At 38.0% G+C, this 16,093-nt stretch overlaps 1 protein-coding gene across 2 annotated transcripts in view; it reads left to right on the top strand.

The window, feature by feature from the left end:
• Positions 1–10,471, top strand: part of LOC126253175 (glycerol-3-phosphate phosphatase) — a 72,103-nt gene extending 61,632 nt beyond the window's left edge. For both annotated transcript variants that reach the window (XM_049954335.1, XM_049954334.1), the window contains 2 exons: positions 4,065–4,206; positions 10,226–10,471. In XM_049954335.1, coding sequence (XP_049810292.1) covers positions 4,065–4,206; positions 10,226–10,409 — 326 coding nt within the window. In that variant the 3' untranslated portion in view covers positions 10,410–10,471. The remainder of the gene's footprint in view (positions 1–4,064; positions 4,207–10,225) is intronic.
• The last annotated feature ends 5,622 nt before the right edge of the window (positions 10,472–16,093 follow it).

Genomic DNA, 16,093 nt, shown 5'->3' with positions numbered 1-16,093 from the left:
ATAGAATTGGGGAGTGAGAAATTTGTGGCACAACTTGACTAGAAGAAGGGATCGGTTGGTAGGACATGTTCTGAGGCATCAAGGGATCACCAATTTAGTGGGTGTGATTGGTGGATGCTATTGTATCCCACTCAGCCCTCTATGGTTGCTGACTATAGTCAGGTAAGAAATCAGTATGTGTTGCAAAAAGAGTTGAGGTAGCTATTATGGTAGTGTGTTAGTTGCTGTATGTCATTGCTCAATCTCCATTTTAGAGTGGTGACCTTCCTTAGTTAATTTTTTAAATAAAATGATCTGAAGGTACTATGCTCAGCTAAAAAGCTGTTAGCCATGCTTCAGCAAGATAATAAATATATTTTATAAAAATAAAATATTAAATTAATTAGTTTTGAGGTTTGACCTTAAGCACCTTATGCTACATTGGATCCATGTTAATGACCTGATCGTGCTGTTCAGGAATGGTATAATGCATACAGATTAATATAGTGGTGGAAATGGGTTGATGTTTAACAGATCTTATGTGAAAAGTAAATGCCCTAACATTTTAGTTTAAATGGCAAAGTATATTAACAAGGGGTGACCATGATGTTTGGATCAAGGATTTACTTCAGATTATGTACACTTTTGGTAGTCCATTGGGACAACATAATATACATGTACTAAGGCGTTCTACTTATGCGATTTCAAGAAAATCGCAACAGAAGTTGTATGGGTCAGTGGTGTGACCCTAAGCAAATGACAGTCGTGTGGTTAACATTCAAGCTCAATAATCAGTGGATTGCTGGATTGAACACTGCCCATGCTTTTTTCCCAATACTAATTATATTATTTCATACATATTACATTTGAAAGGTAACTTGATGAAAATATACATGTATTTGCTAAATTTTATCATCACAATAAATATTGTATTTATAATTATTGATAAGTAAACAAGCAAATGCATGAAGTTTTCCTGAAAATGTATGCCTGTTGTGATCTCCAAACTTCATTATATCTGTCAGCGGATGGTGTAGCAAGAACTGCTTTGCACCTGCATGCTTCCACATGCATACACCCGTTTCAGGAACGAGGGATAGACTTAGAAAGACCAAGTCAAACATCTATAAATAAAGATGTAAATAACTTTATTCAATAATACAATGAGTAACAATATTCTACAATATTAGGGTAGGTATGACTGATCATCAGATGTGCTTTGTACATTACAAGTTGCAGGACGATATTTTCCATACACACATGGAAAATATAAATTAAAACGGCATCTACTACATCAAATGAATCTACTTTTCCTATATACACAAGGAATCTTCAGAGTTTCTAAGGAAAAACAGGGCTCATTGACATTATGGAAAATTTCTCTCTCTTTGAACAGTTTGGATGCAATCCATAAATTACCTAACATTTTCATAAATATTGGAGCCAAAAGTTGGCGATTTACGATTGAATATATTTTAATCGCATTTTCAGAAGCAATTTCTTGTTCTTGTCAATTTAATATAAAGAACTTTGAAGGTGCTTGATAAAGTTTTTAACTTGCCTGTAGAAATAAAACTCTCATAACATTTGTTGTAATAATAAAAATTAGTAAACAGTCAAATAACATTGTAAATTTGATAAAAGTTTGTGCAAATACACATGTATCGTCATCATATTACCTTTCAGATGTAATGTGTAGGAAATAACATGATTAGTGTTGGGGGGGAATCCCATTAGCAGGGTTAGAGCCTGAGGTCCACTAATTATGGAGCTCGAACACTAACCACATGACTGCCACCATCTTGTGTTCAGGGTTGCAACACACTGGTCTGTCATTGATGCCTAAAACTTCTCTTGCGATTTTCTCGAAATTGCCTAAGCAGTATGCCATACTACTTGCACATCATGTTGTCCTGATGAACTACTAAACTTGTGCAATTTTTAAAATAAATCTATGATCCGAACGTCGTGGCCTCCCCTCGCAGGTCAACATTCTTTCACTGAGACAGTAGTGTGAACTACCATCTTGGTGAAACAAATGCACTTAACTTACATCCGAAAAAGGCATATATAGGTTAATGAAGGAGCTAGAGGTCTTTGCAATTGGACAGAAAGGTGCTCCACCATTTCAAAACATCTTCAACGAGCAGCAAAGCCATAACTTGGATTGCATCCCTAATGTGTGCAAAAGGTCCATGCTTTGAAAGTAGATTATTGTACAAGACAAACAATATTTTGGTTGCATGTTAAAGCTCATGCTCCTATTCCAGTAGTCTGAATGTCCCCCTACTTGCTCAGATTTTCATTATGATATAAGAAGTCTTCACAACTGTCACCAGCGGGAATTTGAAGACCTTCATTTTGGCCAAGTGTATTGTCACCAGAAAAGATTTATAGTAAAGTGTCATCAGTGATAACATGGTTAGATCTGCCTTTTTACGTGCCTATTACATGGGCAGAATTATGTACTTTGTTTTACAACAAAATGTATGTACTGCAGGAAGAAGTTGCTCTTCACAAAGGTTAAATGATGTGCTGGGACAACAGTGCCAAAGAAATTTTGAATGGTGTTGTGGCCCCAATATTTGATGCAGGGAAGAAATTGTGTCTGATTGTACAACCTCTCAGCTAGGTTGCAACAAATGAAGTTGGACAAATATAAGGAGCATTCAAAAAGAAATGAGCTGGAGACATAATTACAGAAACCAGTACCTTATGTTAAATTTATTGATCCTGGCTGTTGAGACACTTGTCCCACTATGACACAAGGCTGTGAATGGCTGTCTCATAAAGTTCTTGAGGCTACGATGTTAACCAGTTCCGCACGTACAGCTGGACGTCATCATCCATATGAGTGCAGGAAAGGTTATGATGATGTTCTTCTTTAACCCACATGGCCCCCTTCTGATTCACTTCCTGCAGCACGGGACAACACTGAATGCCCAGCATTACTCACAAAGCTTGACCACCCCTTTGCCAAGCAATTCAGTCAGAACTTCCAGGCAATCTCACCCATGGGGTCATTCTGCTTCACGATGATGCAAAGTCTCATATGGCCAAAACAGTCGCGGCACTCCTGCATAAATTCAATTTGGAGGTTCTCAGCCACCCTCCATACAGTCCGGACCTCTCTCCCTGTGATTACACCATTTTTGGTCCCCTTAAAAAGGCTCTGAAGGGCAAACGATTCATTTCGAATGACAACGTCCAGCTGTACTTGCAGAAGTGTTTAACATCGCAGCTCCGGGAATTTTATGAGACAGCCATTCACTGCCTTGTATCAAGTGCCTCAATAGCCAGGGTTAATACTTCTAACATACAGGTAATGGTTTCTGTAATTATGCCTCCTGCTTGTTTCTTTTTGAATGGCCCTTATAAATTTCAAGTACTTTGTCATGGTCACGAAGGAAGTTCCAAAGATTGTTTGACAGTATGAGTACAGTTCATTGTGTCTACAAGAGCTGTACTTTCTGGAGGAAAGATCCTAGTATACCTGTAACCATGCAAGTGGTAGGAGATGTAAATCATATTACTATCTTTGATGTACTTAACAGTAAATATGTGCTTTTTAAGTCCACTCAGTGGTGTAGTATGTGCGTGTTGATTGGAGCAGGGGTAAGTTTATACATTCTGAGTTCATTTATGGATGTGTGTTGCTGATACCAGTCTTCTGCTATGCTTTCTTTATAAGTTGCGTAAAATGCTCAATGCTTAAAGGTTTCAGATGCTTATTTAAAAGGAGCAGGGTTCCAATCATTATCTGGTGAAATTGGTTCAGTTCTTCTGGGGTTTCTCTAAAATATTAAATTTAAATATTTTTACTGTTTTTCCCCCCAATGCTTTAGAACTGAGCTAGTGCCTCACTTGTAATGATCTTTCTATGCACGATATATTAAATATCAATTCAGCTTATTTCGTGCTTTCCTTGTTCACTTTGTTGTTTCAGTTGCAGCATTTACAGTATATCTTCACAGTTCTAGCAGATATTTCGTTATGGTAGTGTAACTGAGTGGGACAAAAGAACTGTTTTATAAGAATTAAGAAAAAAACTAGCATCCCTTATTAAAAGTGGCCGTAATTCGTAGGTGCTGGCTGTATAGTAGCAGCAGTAGAATGCTGCGCAGGACGTAAACCAAAAGTCATTGGAAAGCCTGGAGACTACATCAGAGATTACCTTATCAAGAAGCACAACATAAATCCTCAAAGAACGCTAATGATTGGTGACAGGTAAGTGCTTCTTAACGAAACTCCCTGTATTTGTCATTAGTTCTAAAGGAGGCAGAGGTTTGTTTAGTTGATATAACACACTCTCTGAGTAAAGTGTGTGGACACTTGTATTTAATGCAAAATTGACAACTAGATGTCATGAGAGGCAGACCCCCCAATATAAAAGGAGGTGGAGTATATTGTGTTGTCAGTAGAGAACCAGTAACAGCAGAATGGTTGGTCAGGAGAGCTCAGTGACTTCAGATGTCAACTAGACATTGGGTATCACCTGAGTAACAGATCCATCAGGGACATTAAAATCATATGAAATCAGCAGAAGGAATTCCAAAGTGTTACCAGGAGTCCAGCTGAACAGTGGGGAGCTCCTCATAAGTCACACCTTTCTGTAGTCTATGCTAAGCACTGCTTGATATGGTGCAAAGATAGATGCCACTGGATAGTGGATGACTGGAAACAAGTGATTTGTGTTTGGTGAATGCTTGGAAAACACCATCATGTTTAGTGCCAATAAAGACATAGCTACAAGGTTGTGTTACAATATGGGGGGTGTTTTCCATGGCTAGGGTGTATACCCCTTATTGTGTTTAAGAAAATCCTAAATATAGGAGCATTGTGTGCTGCATATAGTTAAGGAACAGTTCACAGATGATAACTGTTTGTATCAGCATGACAGTGCACCCTATCAAGAAGCAGCAGATCTGTGAGACAGTGTTTTGTGGACGGTAACATTCATGAAATGGACTGGCATGCCCAGGATCTCAATCTGAACTAAGTGAAACTTTTTTGGGGTGAATTAGAATTTTGACGTCACTTTGGATTCCAGTGTCTAACATCACTAGCTACCTTCTCTGGTTTCAGCTCTTTAGGAAGGATGGACTGCCATTCCTCCACTGACATTCAGACACCTCATTGAAAGTGTGTCCAACAGAGTTTAAGCCATCATAAAGGCAAAGAGTGGACACACCCCATATTAATGTCCACTTGTAGGTTTCCAGATACTTTTAATCACATAGTGAATGGTTATGAATTTTGATGAAAGTGTCATGGATTTTTTCCACAGTATCACAAGACAAACCCACTTTTTGCACCCTGTAATCATTAAGATTCAGCTGTACAGAAGTAGACCACTGTAGAGAAAATGGATGTCAGAGGGTGGCAGTTTGCCAACATTGTAATCACATCCACAAAACGTATCATTGTTCAATGCTGTGTTGATTGTTGGCCTGCAATTGAAGTAGACAGGGTTTTGCATCAGAATACTCAAATTCACAAGTTTGATTCCAGCTCTAGGTGTAGCTTTTTTTGTGTGTTAAAATAATGCACTACATTTCATTTATTTTTGAAGTAGAATTGAATTTCATGGATTGTTTGAACAAGTTAACTAAACACTTCAGTTCCTCCAAGTGGGAAAACAGTGACAAACACGCCTACAAACTTCCAAAATATGTTTTATTCCAGCATAACAACCTCATACATTGTTGTTTCAATGTGATTTCAGTAATTCGATATAGCAACACACAAAAAGTAGCAGAAAAATAATATGGGGTTAGTAACAGTTTATAATAACACAAACGATTTATTGTCTGTACGCAGAGAGTGAAGAACAAGTTTCTGTCTGAATGTGGCCATGGGTTTCAATAGTGTCATCGTGTATATTTGGAGCACTATTTATTTCCTAGTTCCCCAAAGTAAAAACCTCTATTGATACGGCATCAAGAGACCATTTTGGCCACATAATAATGCCACAATGACCTGTCTGTCCCTCTAGGTATGTTTTATGCAGTATCAGCTTTGATGCTGAAGCAAAATAACTGCTGGTTGTGAACATATTGGAGATCAGCTAGTGTCTTTCAGTAAACTATGGTCTGTTGATAATGTCCCTGAAATTCAACTTGTCACAGCCTAATAATACTCACTGCGTAAATTTTATGTATACATCGTTTATGAATGTAATTTTATTGGTAAGAAATATCTTCCTCAAAAAAGGTTCATCCAGTCTTAGAAAACAAGATAAACTGCTCGACATCACCTTCATGCAACTAGTGATGGAGGATGATAAGGAAAAGATTTAGCGTTTAAAAGCTGCTCGATTAGACCAATTGCTAGCGCACATAAACTGTTTTTTGGGAAATCTTTAAAAATGTGCTAGAACACTTTCCAGTGTCATTCTACCAGTCTTTTCCATCAACCCTGCTTATTGTACCAGTCACTTTTATCAAGATTTTTGCAAATTCTTGCTATTAATTTTTCTAATACAAGCTGGAGAGAGAGAGAGAGAGAGAGAGAGAGAGAGAGAGAGAGAGAGAGAGAGAGAGAGAGAGAGAGAGATAGAGACTAGTATCCACACTCAGTAATAGTGACTAGTGTGCGCTGTTTCTGTGTCAGACTGAAACCCGTTCAGCAATATTTACAGCTTCAGTGGAAAAGAGAAAAAGAATTTTGTGGCCTACCTTGACATTTGGATTAGAAAATTTTTTCAAGTATTGCACTGCGAATCCTTAAAAATATTATATCACTGAACTTTATCCAACATGTTTCGAAAGTCATTAAAAATTATGTATCATTCCATGAAAAAACACATTTATTCCAATATTCCCAAACCAAGAAATTTTGCTGATGTTCCCAATACTGCACTGCTTACTGTACAATCAGTAAAAGAAATAAATAGCAAAGTAAAAATTTCTTGGGATGCTTATGGAAAACTAAATAGGTTTTTTAAAATAAAGCTTCCTATCTTCCTAAAAAAGAAAGCTTACAATTAGTTTATATTACCAGTTCTGACTTTAACAGTGGCATGATGTGGACATTTGGTGCAAAAACTGAGGACTGCTCAGTGGTGTCGATATTGAGGAGGTGGGAAGTAACTTCATGCCAGGAATATTGAGCATGCTGCTTATTGTCAGCAGCTTGCTATAACTTTATTGCTGCCACCACAGGGACAGGGGACTGTCACGGTGAGTTTTGAGTGTCATACTGCTGATGAACTTGTAATACACTATTTCACAATCCTTTTCAATTTGTGTTTAACCTCATCCTCCAACATCAGCACTACAAGAACTGGTTACATGGCTTGAGGATGACTTGCAGGTCAACACTCTACTTGACAGCCACAAAATACACATTGCTAGTCCTTGAAATTGCAGTACCACAAAGGATAACAGTTAACAAAATTGTACTTATACACTCGGACTTTCAGAAGATGACTGGGGCCCTTTAGACATTGTCATATTGTCTGTGTGGATATTTGTGTTGCAGTAAACATGTCCATTTCCTGACTCAAGGTGCTTGACGTGGATGTATATTCGTGCACAGCCAAGCAGATATGTCTGTCCTCTTCAATGCCAGTTGTGTGGGCCATTGATGTCCTGCATGTGAGCAGCAATATTGTGAAATGATAAAGCACCATATCTACAGGCCATAGTCCTACTGCTGTTAAGTTCCAGTGTATGCCAGTAAAATTTTCTTCTTACATAAGGCAAAATGTAATCTTATCGACAGCAATCCACACTCTAATCCAAATTATGAATGAGAAACCCACTGTTTAATCTCCTTGTAGCAGGCATCCCCCCTAAGAGTTGACAGGCATATTTTCTCTGATATTTTGGCACATATTTACAATTTAGTGTTTGCAGTGTGTAGTTAGTCAGCTCAAACAAATGTGATTCATCACATCATTCAAACAACACCCAGTATGAGTGGGAAGCATCTATTTGTTTCCTGTTACAAACAAAATTATTTTTACCGAGCGAGGTGGCGCAGTGGTAAGACACTGGACTCGCATTCGGGAGGACGACGGTTCAATCCCGCGTCCGGCCATCCTGATTTAGGTTTTCCGTGATTTCCCTAAATCACTCCAGGCAAATGCCGGGATGGTTCCTCTGAAAGGGCACGGCCGACTTCCTTCCCCATCCTTCCCTAATCCGATGAGACCGATGACCACGCTGTCTGGTCTCCTTCCCCAAAACCAACCAACCAACCAAAATTATTTTTAAAGTGCAATTTTACAGGCCCATTTATTAGAGGAGTCCCATATTTGTTTTATCAGTGTATATTAACAGGGGGACTAAAATGTAGAGAATAACCAGTACTACATCAGTGACTGAACAGCGCTGTTGTGTGATTGTAGCAGTCAGGAAGGTACCGTCATTGGAGGGGTACTGGTTATTTGTCATGTTCTACTGCCCCTGATAATACATACCAATAAAGCAGGTGTCATATTAGACTCATTTGGGACTGCTGTATCGAATGGTCATTTAAAATTCCACTTTAAAAGTAATTTTATTTGCAACAGGAAACAAACTGATGCTTTTTGTCAACACTGGGTGTTGCATGAAAGACATGATGAGCAGTATTTGTATGGGCTAAGTCCAGTTACACATTGCGAATATCTGTCCAAACATGAGAGAAAATGTGTCTGAGAACTCATAGGAGGGACACCTTGTATATTGAATGTTGATGGCTTTACTTCTACCCACTTTCTGCATTAGTGCTGAGATGTAAAACATTTGCATATTCAGTATATAGTTCACTTATGCAGTTTCACATTGTTGCATGCCCTCTTCATGGGGTTGCAGTTTTAATGTCTGGTAATGTATTTGGATGATTTTGTAGCTTTTTTTTATGACGGTGGTCAGGTCAACATAACGTGATGAGATAACTGTTATGGTGACTTTTGACTTCAATCAGACACACACACATTCTTGTTATTTATTGGAAGATTGAGGCAGTATACTTTATTCTACCCCAAGAAAATGTGATTCTCCCATTATGTATTTGCCAATTTCTGCACAATAACATTGTTGTCCCATTGACATTGCAAATCAGTGGTCATCATATTTTTGAGACACTGTGGGAAGGCATAGCCTTCACTTACATAGAGCCTAGAAGTAAAAGACTTTATAAGTCTTCTGCTATAATTTTGAATGGCTACATAACACTGTTATTCCTCTTTAGGCACGAAACCTATAATACTGTTAGTATTCATGTGGTAAGCAGCAAGGTAGACTGGCTCAAAAGTTACTCTGCCATTGCCAAAAGTACTTGCAGAACTTGATGCATCATACTTATGCAACACTTCCAAGGGCTGGAAAAGTGCATCACCAAATACTACACCTACAGCGAAAAATTTACCATTTTTTTACTGAGCTTTCTACATTTTGTTGAAAGTATGAAACATAAGAATAGAGTTAGCATTGTTCTAACAGGTAACTGACTGTTGGAATCTTAACTACTAATACAAAGCTGACACACTTTAGCGCTCACATGCTTCAGTTTACAGGTATATGTCAACTTTGGTAGCATTTTGTAGGCTAGCTTCCTTCATTGTAAACTTACTTTCATTCCTATGATTTTTGCCTGGAAATAAAGACAGTTGACAGTCTTTCTTCGGTTATGCATCTACCCATATTAATTTGTTAAAAAATACGTAATTTGTAACTGTAATAAACTAAAGGGACATAGCGTGTTTCTTTCTTTGTAATTATGTGAACTTCTTAATATCACCTTGTTTGCGGGTACAAGGAAGTCTGTGTCATACGAAGTGTAAGGCGTTTGACTATAAAATTCATCTTTTTGTGTCTAATAGTTTTGTGCCTTCTAGTTTTGTTTAATAAATCACAGTGTAGTAATGAATTGGTAAAATATTTTTTTACAAACATATTGCTCCACTACGTGTGTTGTCATCTGCGATAAATATTTTTTGCTCCAGTGTGTGTGTCATCATCTGCGATAAAATATTTCACTTTATGTTTAAAAAACAACACAATTTCGGGACATGTAAAATTGTAAATCATCATAGACTATCTTCGAAGCTGCACAGGGAAACTATTTAACTGTGTGGGTTCTCATAGTACTCGTTAATGCTTATGAAGTAAAGCTTATGGAGTAAACTTGTGGGTGTGTAATGATATCATTATCATTAATGTGAAAAGAGAGAGAGCTACTATTTCTTTATGTTGTTTATATTATACAAAAAAAAGGATCATTGTAAACATTATTTGTGTTATGAAACCTGTTACAGAGGAAACACAGACATTCTTCTTGGAACACGCTGTGGCTTCAAAACTTTAATGGTACTCACAGGAGTGTCATCCCTAGTGGACATTGAGCAATGGGAGAAGTCTGATGACAAAGAAATTTTGGGCTGTGTTCCCAATTATTATGTAAACACGCTGGCTGATGTTGTGCCTCTTTTACCAAAGTAGGCAATATGTTCAGTTATTAATTTTAAAAAAATGTTATTATCAATAAATTAATGTTAAAGCAATATTAGCATTATTTTATTTTCAAAGTATTGTTTCCCTTTCCCTTTTAGCACAGATGACATTTTGCAAGTAAATGAGTAACTAATGTGAATTGTGCTAGATAGATAATGCAGCAAATAATGTAGAGTAAGAGCTCACGTAAGTAAGGTGCGAGAGCATTCATCTCGGAGCACTCAGCAAGCAGATTCCCACTATAACTGACTCCACATGTGGCCGCTGGTAGCAAATAAAAACTGTCCATGGTGAATCAAAGCTGTCTGTTGTGTTGTTGTCACCACCAGTGACGTCAGTGCCGTATTCAAGTTGGCAGGCAGCCAAAACCTTGACCCCTTTTGTGTATGTATATATCACGGTAAGAATAATGTCATGTTCAATTAACTTGACTATTGCTATTAGCATCAATCACTTGCTCACCTTTTATGACCCCACACTCCACTACCGCTCATCCTAAATGAGATCTCTTATAAAATGTTGTTAGGTATGGGGTCCTCGGTGCTCCTTTACAAATCACTACTTCTGAAGAGGGAAGAAAATCTACAGTCTTCCAAGAGGTATAGCAGTTGTCAGTACTATTTGCAGAAGTCTGTGTATGACATCCGAATGTAGAACTAGCACAGAGCTGATGCAAACATCTTTCAAAAGTATTTTAATGAACTGGAGAATGCAGCAGCTTCGGAATCCTGGAGAGCAACTCAGACAAAATAGATGTGGGAAATCTGCAAATCCAAGATGATGCACTCTGTTTCATCATGCGTGATGCCACTTGCAGTCATTGCAACTACCTACAATGAACTTAAACAGTCGCTTGCACAACAGTGCATTGTTTTACAGGGAGAAATTCCACAGCATGTGTATTTTGGATAGAGACTCCACTGAGCATTTTGCAGATTGCATTAGAGGAGTTATTACTAACTTTTTCTCATTCACACAGTAAGGCAGAGTTGTTTGAAGGTAGGCAAAAAAATTACATACATTTCTCAATGGGCTGCAGGTTGAATTGGGCCAGGCAGTTAGACTGATACATTAAAAGACATTTGAAGAAGCAATACAAATGGTAGTTTGATTTATTGAAGAGCTGTGGAGATTTCAAATCAATTACAACCCAGATTGTAATTTGTTCAGAGTTTACTCTGGAACCAGCTATCATGAGAACATGCAACTAAGGAAAACTTCTTGTAGGAGAGGGTCAATGTTTCTCCTGTGGAATGGAAGGACTCGGTGTGAAACTGTTAGAGCAACATAAGGACAAGAGCGGCGAGCTTTGAGAGGAGTATGTTAAAATGACAGGGGATGGAAGAGCCACCACTACTTATGCCCCCAAGAAGCTATAGTTACTGTGAGTTTTCCTGTTGACAGTTTCAAAGGTATGCTGATTAACATGATTTACCATGGGCAACATATATGTTTCCTAATCGACACGTGATCAGATTTCTTGGATGTGGGTTCCATGTAGTCTTGGAAGAAAGCTGGTGGCAGTTATGTTGTACAATTAAAGGGTTAAATGACATCCAGGTACATAGTTATGGAGAAGTTATGATTGATTTCGTGATAGGCCAAGATGAATACGGTGAAAAAATATGGATGACAGGAACAAAGAAAAAAAAACTATGAAGGTATGTTTGGGTTAGATTTCCTGGCAGCTAAACACACTCATATCAGTTCAGCAAAAAAGAGAAATCCAATTTAGTGATAATTTATGGCTGCAATAGATACTAAAGATCAGGCTCAAAGGAACAATAGTGCAACTGAGGTAATGCGCAAACCAAGTAGCAATGGAGTTATGCTGTTCCCAGTTGATGTACGTTTGACAGTGTGAACACTAAAAACTCTGTATGTTGACATAAACATGCCAAAGCACAGCATAAGTAATTTGTTAACAGAGCCATCACCAAACAGTAACTTGCTAGACCATAGACACTGCTATATAACAATAATGCTACTGTCGGTACAGAAGGGCCAAGTGGGGATGTTTATGATTGAAACTTCATGAAAAGGTCTCACCACTATGAAAAATGCCTTTGTTTTAATGATTGCCACCCCAACTCACGTATAATATCTGTGACACTCTTTCTTGTATTTCAAGATAAAACAAAATGAGCCGTCCTTCACTGAAATTTTTCGATGTCCTCTGTTAATCCTATGTGGTAAGGATCAAGTGTTGTGCCAATAAAACACATTATTCGGTTTGCCTTCACAATGTTATCTATGTCATTGTTCCAATTAATGTTGTTTGTAATTGTAATTCCCAGGTATTTATTTGAATTGATGGCATTTAGATTTGTGTGATTTATTGTGTAACCAAAATGTAACAGATTCCTTTTGGTACTCATGTGGATGACCTCACACTTTTCATTATTTAGAGTCAATTACCAATTTTTGCACCATAAAGATATTAAATCTGAAACATTTTGCAATTGGTTTTGATCTTCCGATAACTTTACCAGACAGCAAACAATATAAGATAGCTGCTCTGATTCTCTCTTAAATCATTTATGTAGCTTAGGAACAGCAGAGGGCCTCTCACACTTCCTTGGGAAATGCCAGATATCACTTATGTTTACTCACAGTGATCTTCTGTCACTATGAATTATGGCATTTCTGACAGGAAATCACGAATCCAGTCGCATGATGGAGATTACTCTGTAGGCACGCAATTTCATTATAATTCACTTGTGAGGAACAGTGTTAAAAGGCCTTCAGGAAATCTAAAAATATGGTAACAATTTGAGGTCACATGTCAATAGCACTCATTACTTCATTTGAGTAAAGAGCTAGTTGTGTTTCACAAGAACAATATTTTCTGAATCCATGCTGTGTGTCAGTAGATCATTTTCTTTGTGTTAATTCATAATGTACAAACACAATATATGTTACAAAATCATACTATAAAGTGATGTCAGTGGTACAGATCTGTAATTTGGTGGATTACTCATATTTCCTTTCTTGAGTATTTGCGTGATCTGTGTAATTTTCCAGTCTTTAGGTACGGATCTTTCATCGAGCAAGTAGTTGTGTATGATTGCTAAGTATGGAGCTATTATATCAGCATATTCTGAAATGAACTGAAGTGGTATACAATCTAGACCAGAATACTTGCCTTTATCAAGTGTTTTAAGCTACTTCACTACCTCGAGGATTCTACATCCAAGCTACATGTGTTGGCAGCTATTCTTGATTGAATTCTGGAATATTTACTTCATTGTCTTCGGTGAAGGAATTTCAAAAAAACCGTGTTTAGTATCTCCTCATTACTGGCACTGTCACATGTAACATCACCATTACCATTGCTGTGGCTCAGTGAAATTATAAGCTGCATCTAGCTGCTGGTGTACTTTACACAAAACCAGAACGTCTTTAGATTTTCTGCCAGATTTTGAGACAGAGTTTTGTAGTGGAAACTATTAAATGCGTTTCATGTTTAAGACCGCACTTAATTCTAAGCTTCGCTAATAACACCACCAATCTTTGAAATTTGGCATGCTCGTTTTGTTGCTTCTGTACCAGTCTTCTGATCTGTTTTTGTACAATGGGGTATCAGTTCTCCCTCTTATTAATTTATTTGGTATAGATCTTGTGACGTCTTTCCCTGCTTCTGTCTCTTAGGTGCACACCAAGCAAATTTTTATTTTCTTTTACATTTATTTTGCATTTATTTTTGGTGAATTTCGATGTTGCTTTATTCAGTCTCACTAGAATGATGTAGCAGTCACTAATACCTGTATCCATCATGATGCTCCCTGTTTGCCAAGGACTATTTGTTGTTAAAAGTTCAAGTGTGTTTTCGCAACCATTTACAGAGCTCCTGAACTAATTGATTGAAGTAATTTTCAGAGAAAGCACTTAGTTAAAGTTCGGATGATGTTTTATACTTGCCACCAATTTTCAACATGTATTTTCACCAACACAGCAAGGGTACTTTGAAGCCAGTACCAACTGTAAATTGTATGCGTGTAGTACATATTTTCTTTCTTTAACCCTCACATTACCAAGCTTTTTCACACCTCTATTTTACCAAGAGGGATATTTGGACTATCCCAAAAGAGTTTTGTGTTTTATTGTAATATTTGTTCTCAAATCGTGTCCCCCCCCCCCCCCCCCCATGAACGGTGGACCTTGCAGTTGGTGGGGAGGCTTGCGTGTGTCAACAATACAGATAGCCGTACCGTAGGTGCAACCACAACGGAAGGGTATCTGTTGAGAGGCCAGACAAACGTGTGGTTCCTGAAGAGGGGCAGCAGCCTTTTCAGTAGTTGCAGGGGCAACAGTCTGGATGATTGACTGATCTGGTCTTGTAACACTAACCAAAACGGCCTTGCTGTTGTGGTACTGCGAACGGGGCTGAAAGCAAGGGGAAACTACAGCCATAATTTTTCCCAAGGGCATGCAGCTTTACTGTATGATTAAATGATGATGGCGTCCTCTCGGGTAAAATATTCCGGAGGTAAAATAGTCCCCCATTTGGAGCTCCGGGCGGGGACGTCGTTATCAGGAGAAAGAAAACTGGCGTTCTACGGATCGGAGCGTGAAATGTCAGATCCCTTAATCGGGCAGGTAGGTTAGAAAATTTAAAAAGGGAAATGGATAGGTTAAAGTTAGGAATTAGTGAAGTTCGGTGGTAGGAGGAACAAGACTTTTGCTCAGGTGAATACAGGGTTATAAATACAAAATCAAATAGGGGTAATGCAGGAGTAGCTTTAATAATGAATAGGAAAATAGGAGTGTGGGTAAGCTACTACAAACAGCATACTGAATGCATTATTGTGGCCAAGATAGACACGAAGCTCATGGCTACTACAGTAGTACAAGTTTATATGCCAACTAGCTCTGCAGATGGTGAAGAAATTGATGAAATGTATGATGAGATAAAAGAAATTATTCAGGTAGTGAAGAGAGTCGAAAATTTAATAGTCTTGGGTGACTGGAATTCGACAGTAGGAAAAGGAAGAGAAGGAAACGTAGTAGGTGATAATGGATTGGGGCTAAGAAATGAAAGAGGAAGCCGCCTGGTAGAATTTTGCACAGAGCATACCGTAACTTGATAATAGCTAACACTTGGTTCAAGAATCATGAAAGAAGGTTGTATACATGGAAGAACCTTGGAGATACTAGGTTTCAGATAGATTATATAATGGTAAAACAGAGATTTAGGAACCAGGTTTTAAATTGTAAGACATTTCCATGGGCAGATGTGGACTCTGACCACAATCTATTGGTTATCAACTGTAGATTAAAACTGAAGAAACTGCAAAAAGGTGGGAATTTAAGGAGATGGGACCTGGATAAACTGAAAGAAAGAAACAGAGGTTGTACAGAGTTTCAGGGAGAGCACAAGGGAAAAATTGACAGGAATGGGGAAAAGAAATACAGTAGAAGAAGAATGGGTAGCTTTGAGGGATGAAATAGTGAAGGCAGCAGAGGATCAAGTAGGTAAAAAGGCTAGGGCTAGTAGAAATCCTTCGGTAACAGAAGAGATACTGAATTTAACTGATGAAAGGAGAAAATATAAAAATGCAGTAAATGAAGCAGGCAAAAAGGAATACAAACGTCTCAAAAATGAGATCGACAGGAAGTGCAAAATGTCTAAGCAGGGATGGCTAGAAGATAAATGTAAGGATGTAGAGGCT

This window comes from Schistocerca nitens, chromosome 4, assembly GCF_023898315.1.
Source record: "Schistocerca nitens isolate TAMUIC-IGC-003100 chromosome 4, iqSchNite1.1, whole genome shotgun sequence".
In the NCBI taxonomy this organism is placed as follows: domain Eukaryota; kingdom Metazoa; phylum Arthropoda; class Insecta; order Orthoptera; family Acrididae; genus Schistocerca; species Schistocerca nitens.
This window is presented reverse-complemented; position numbering and strand designations above follow the sequence as displayed.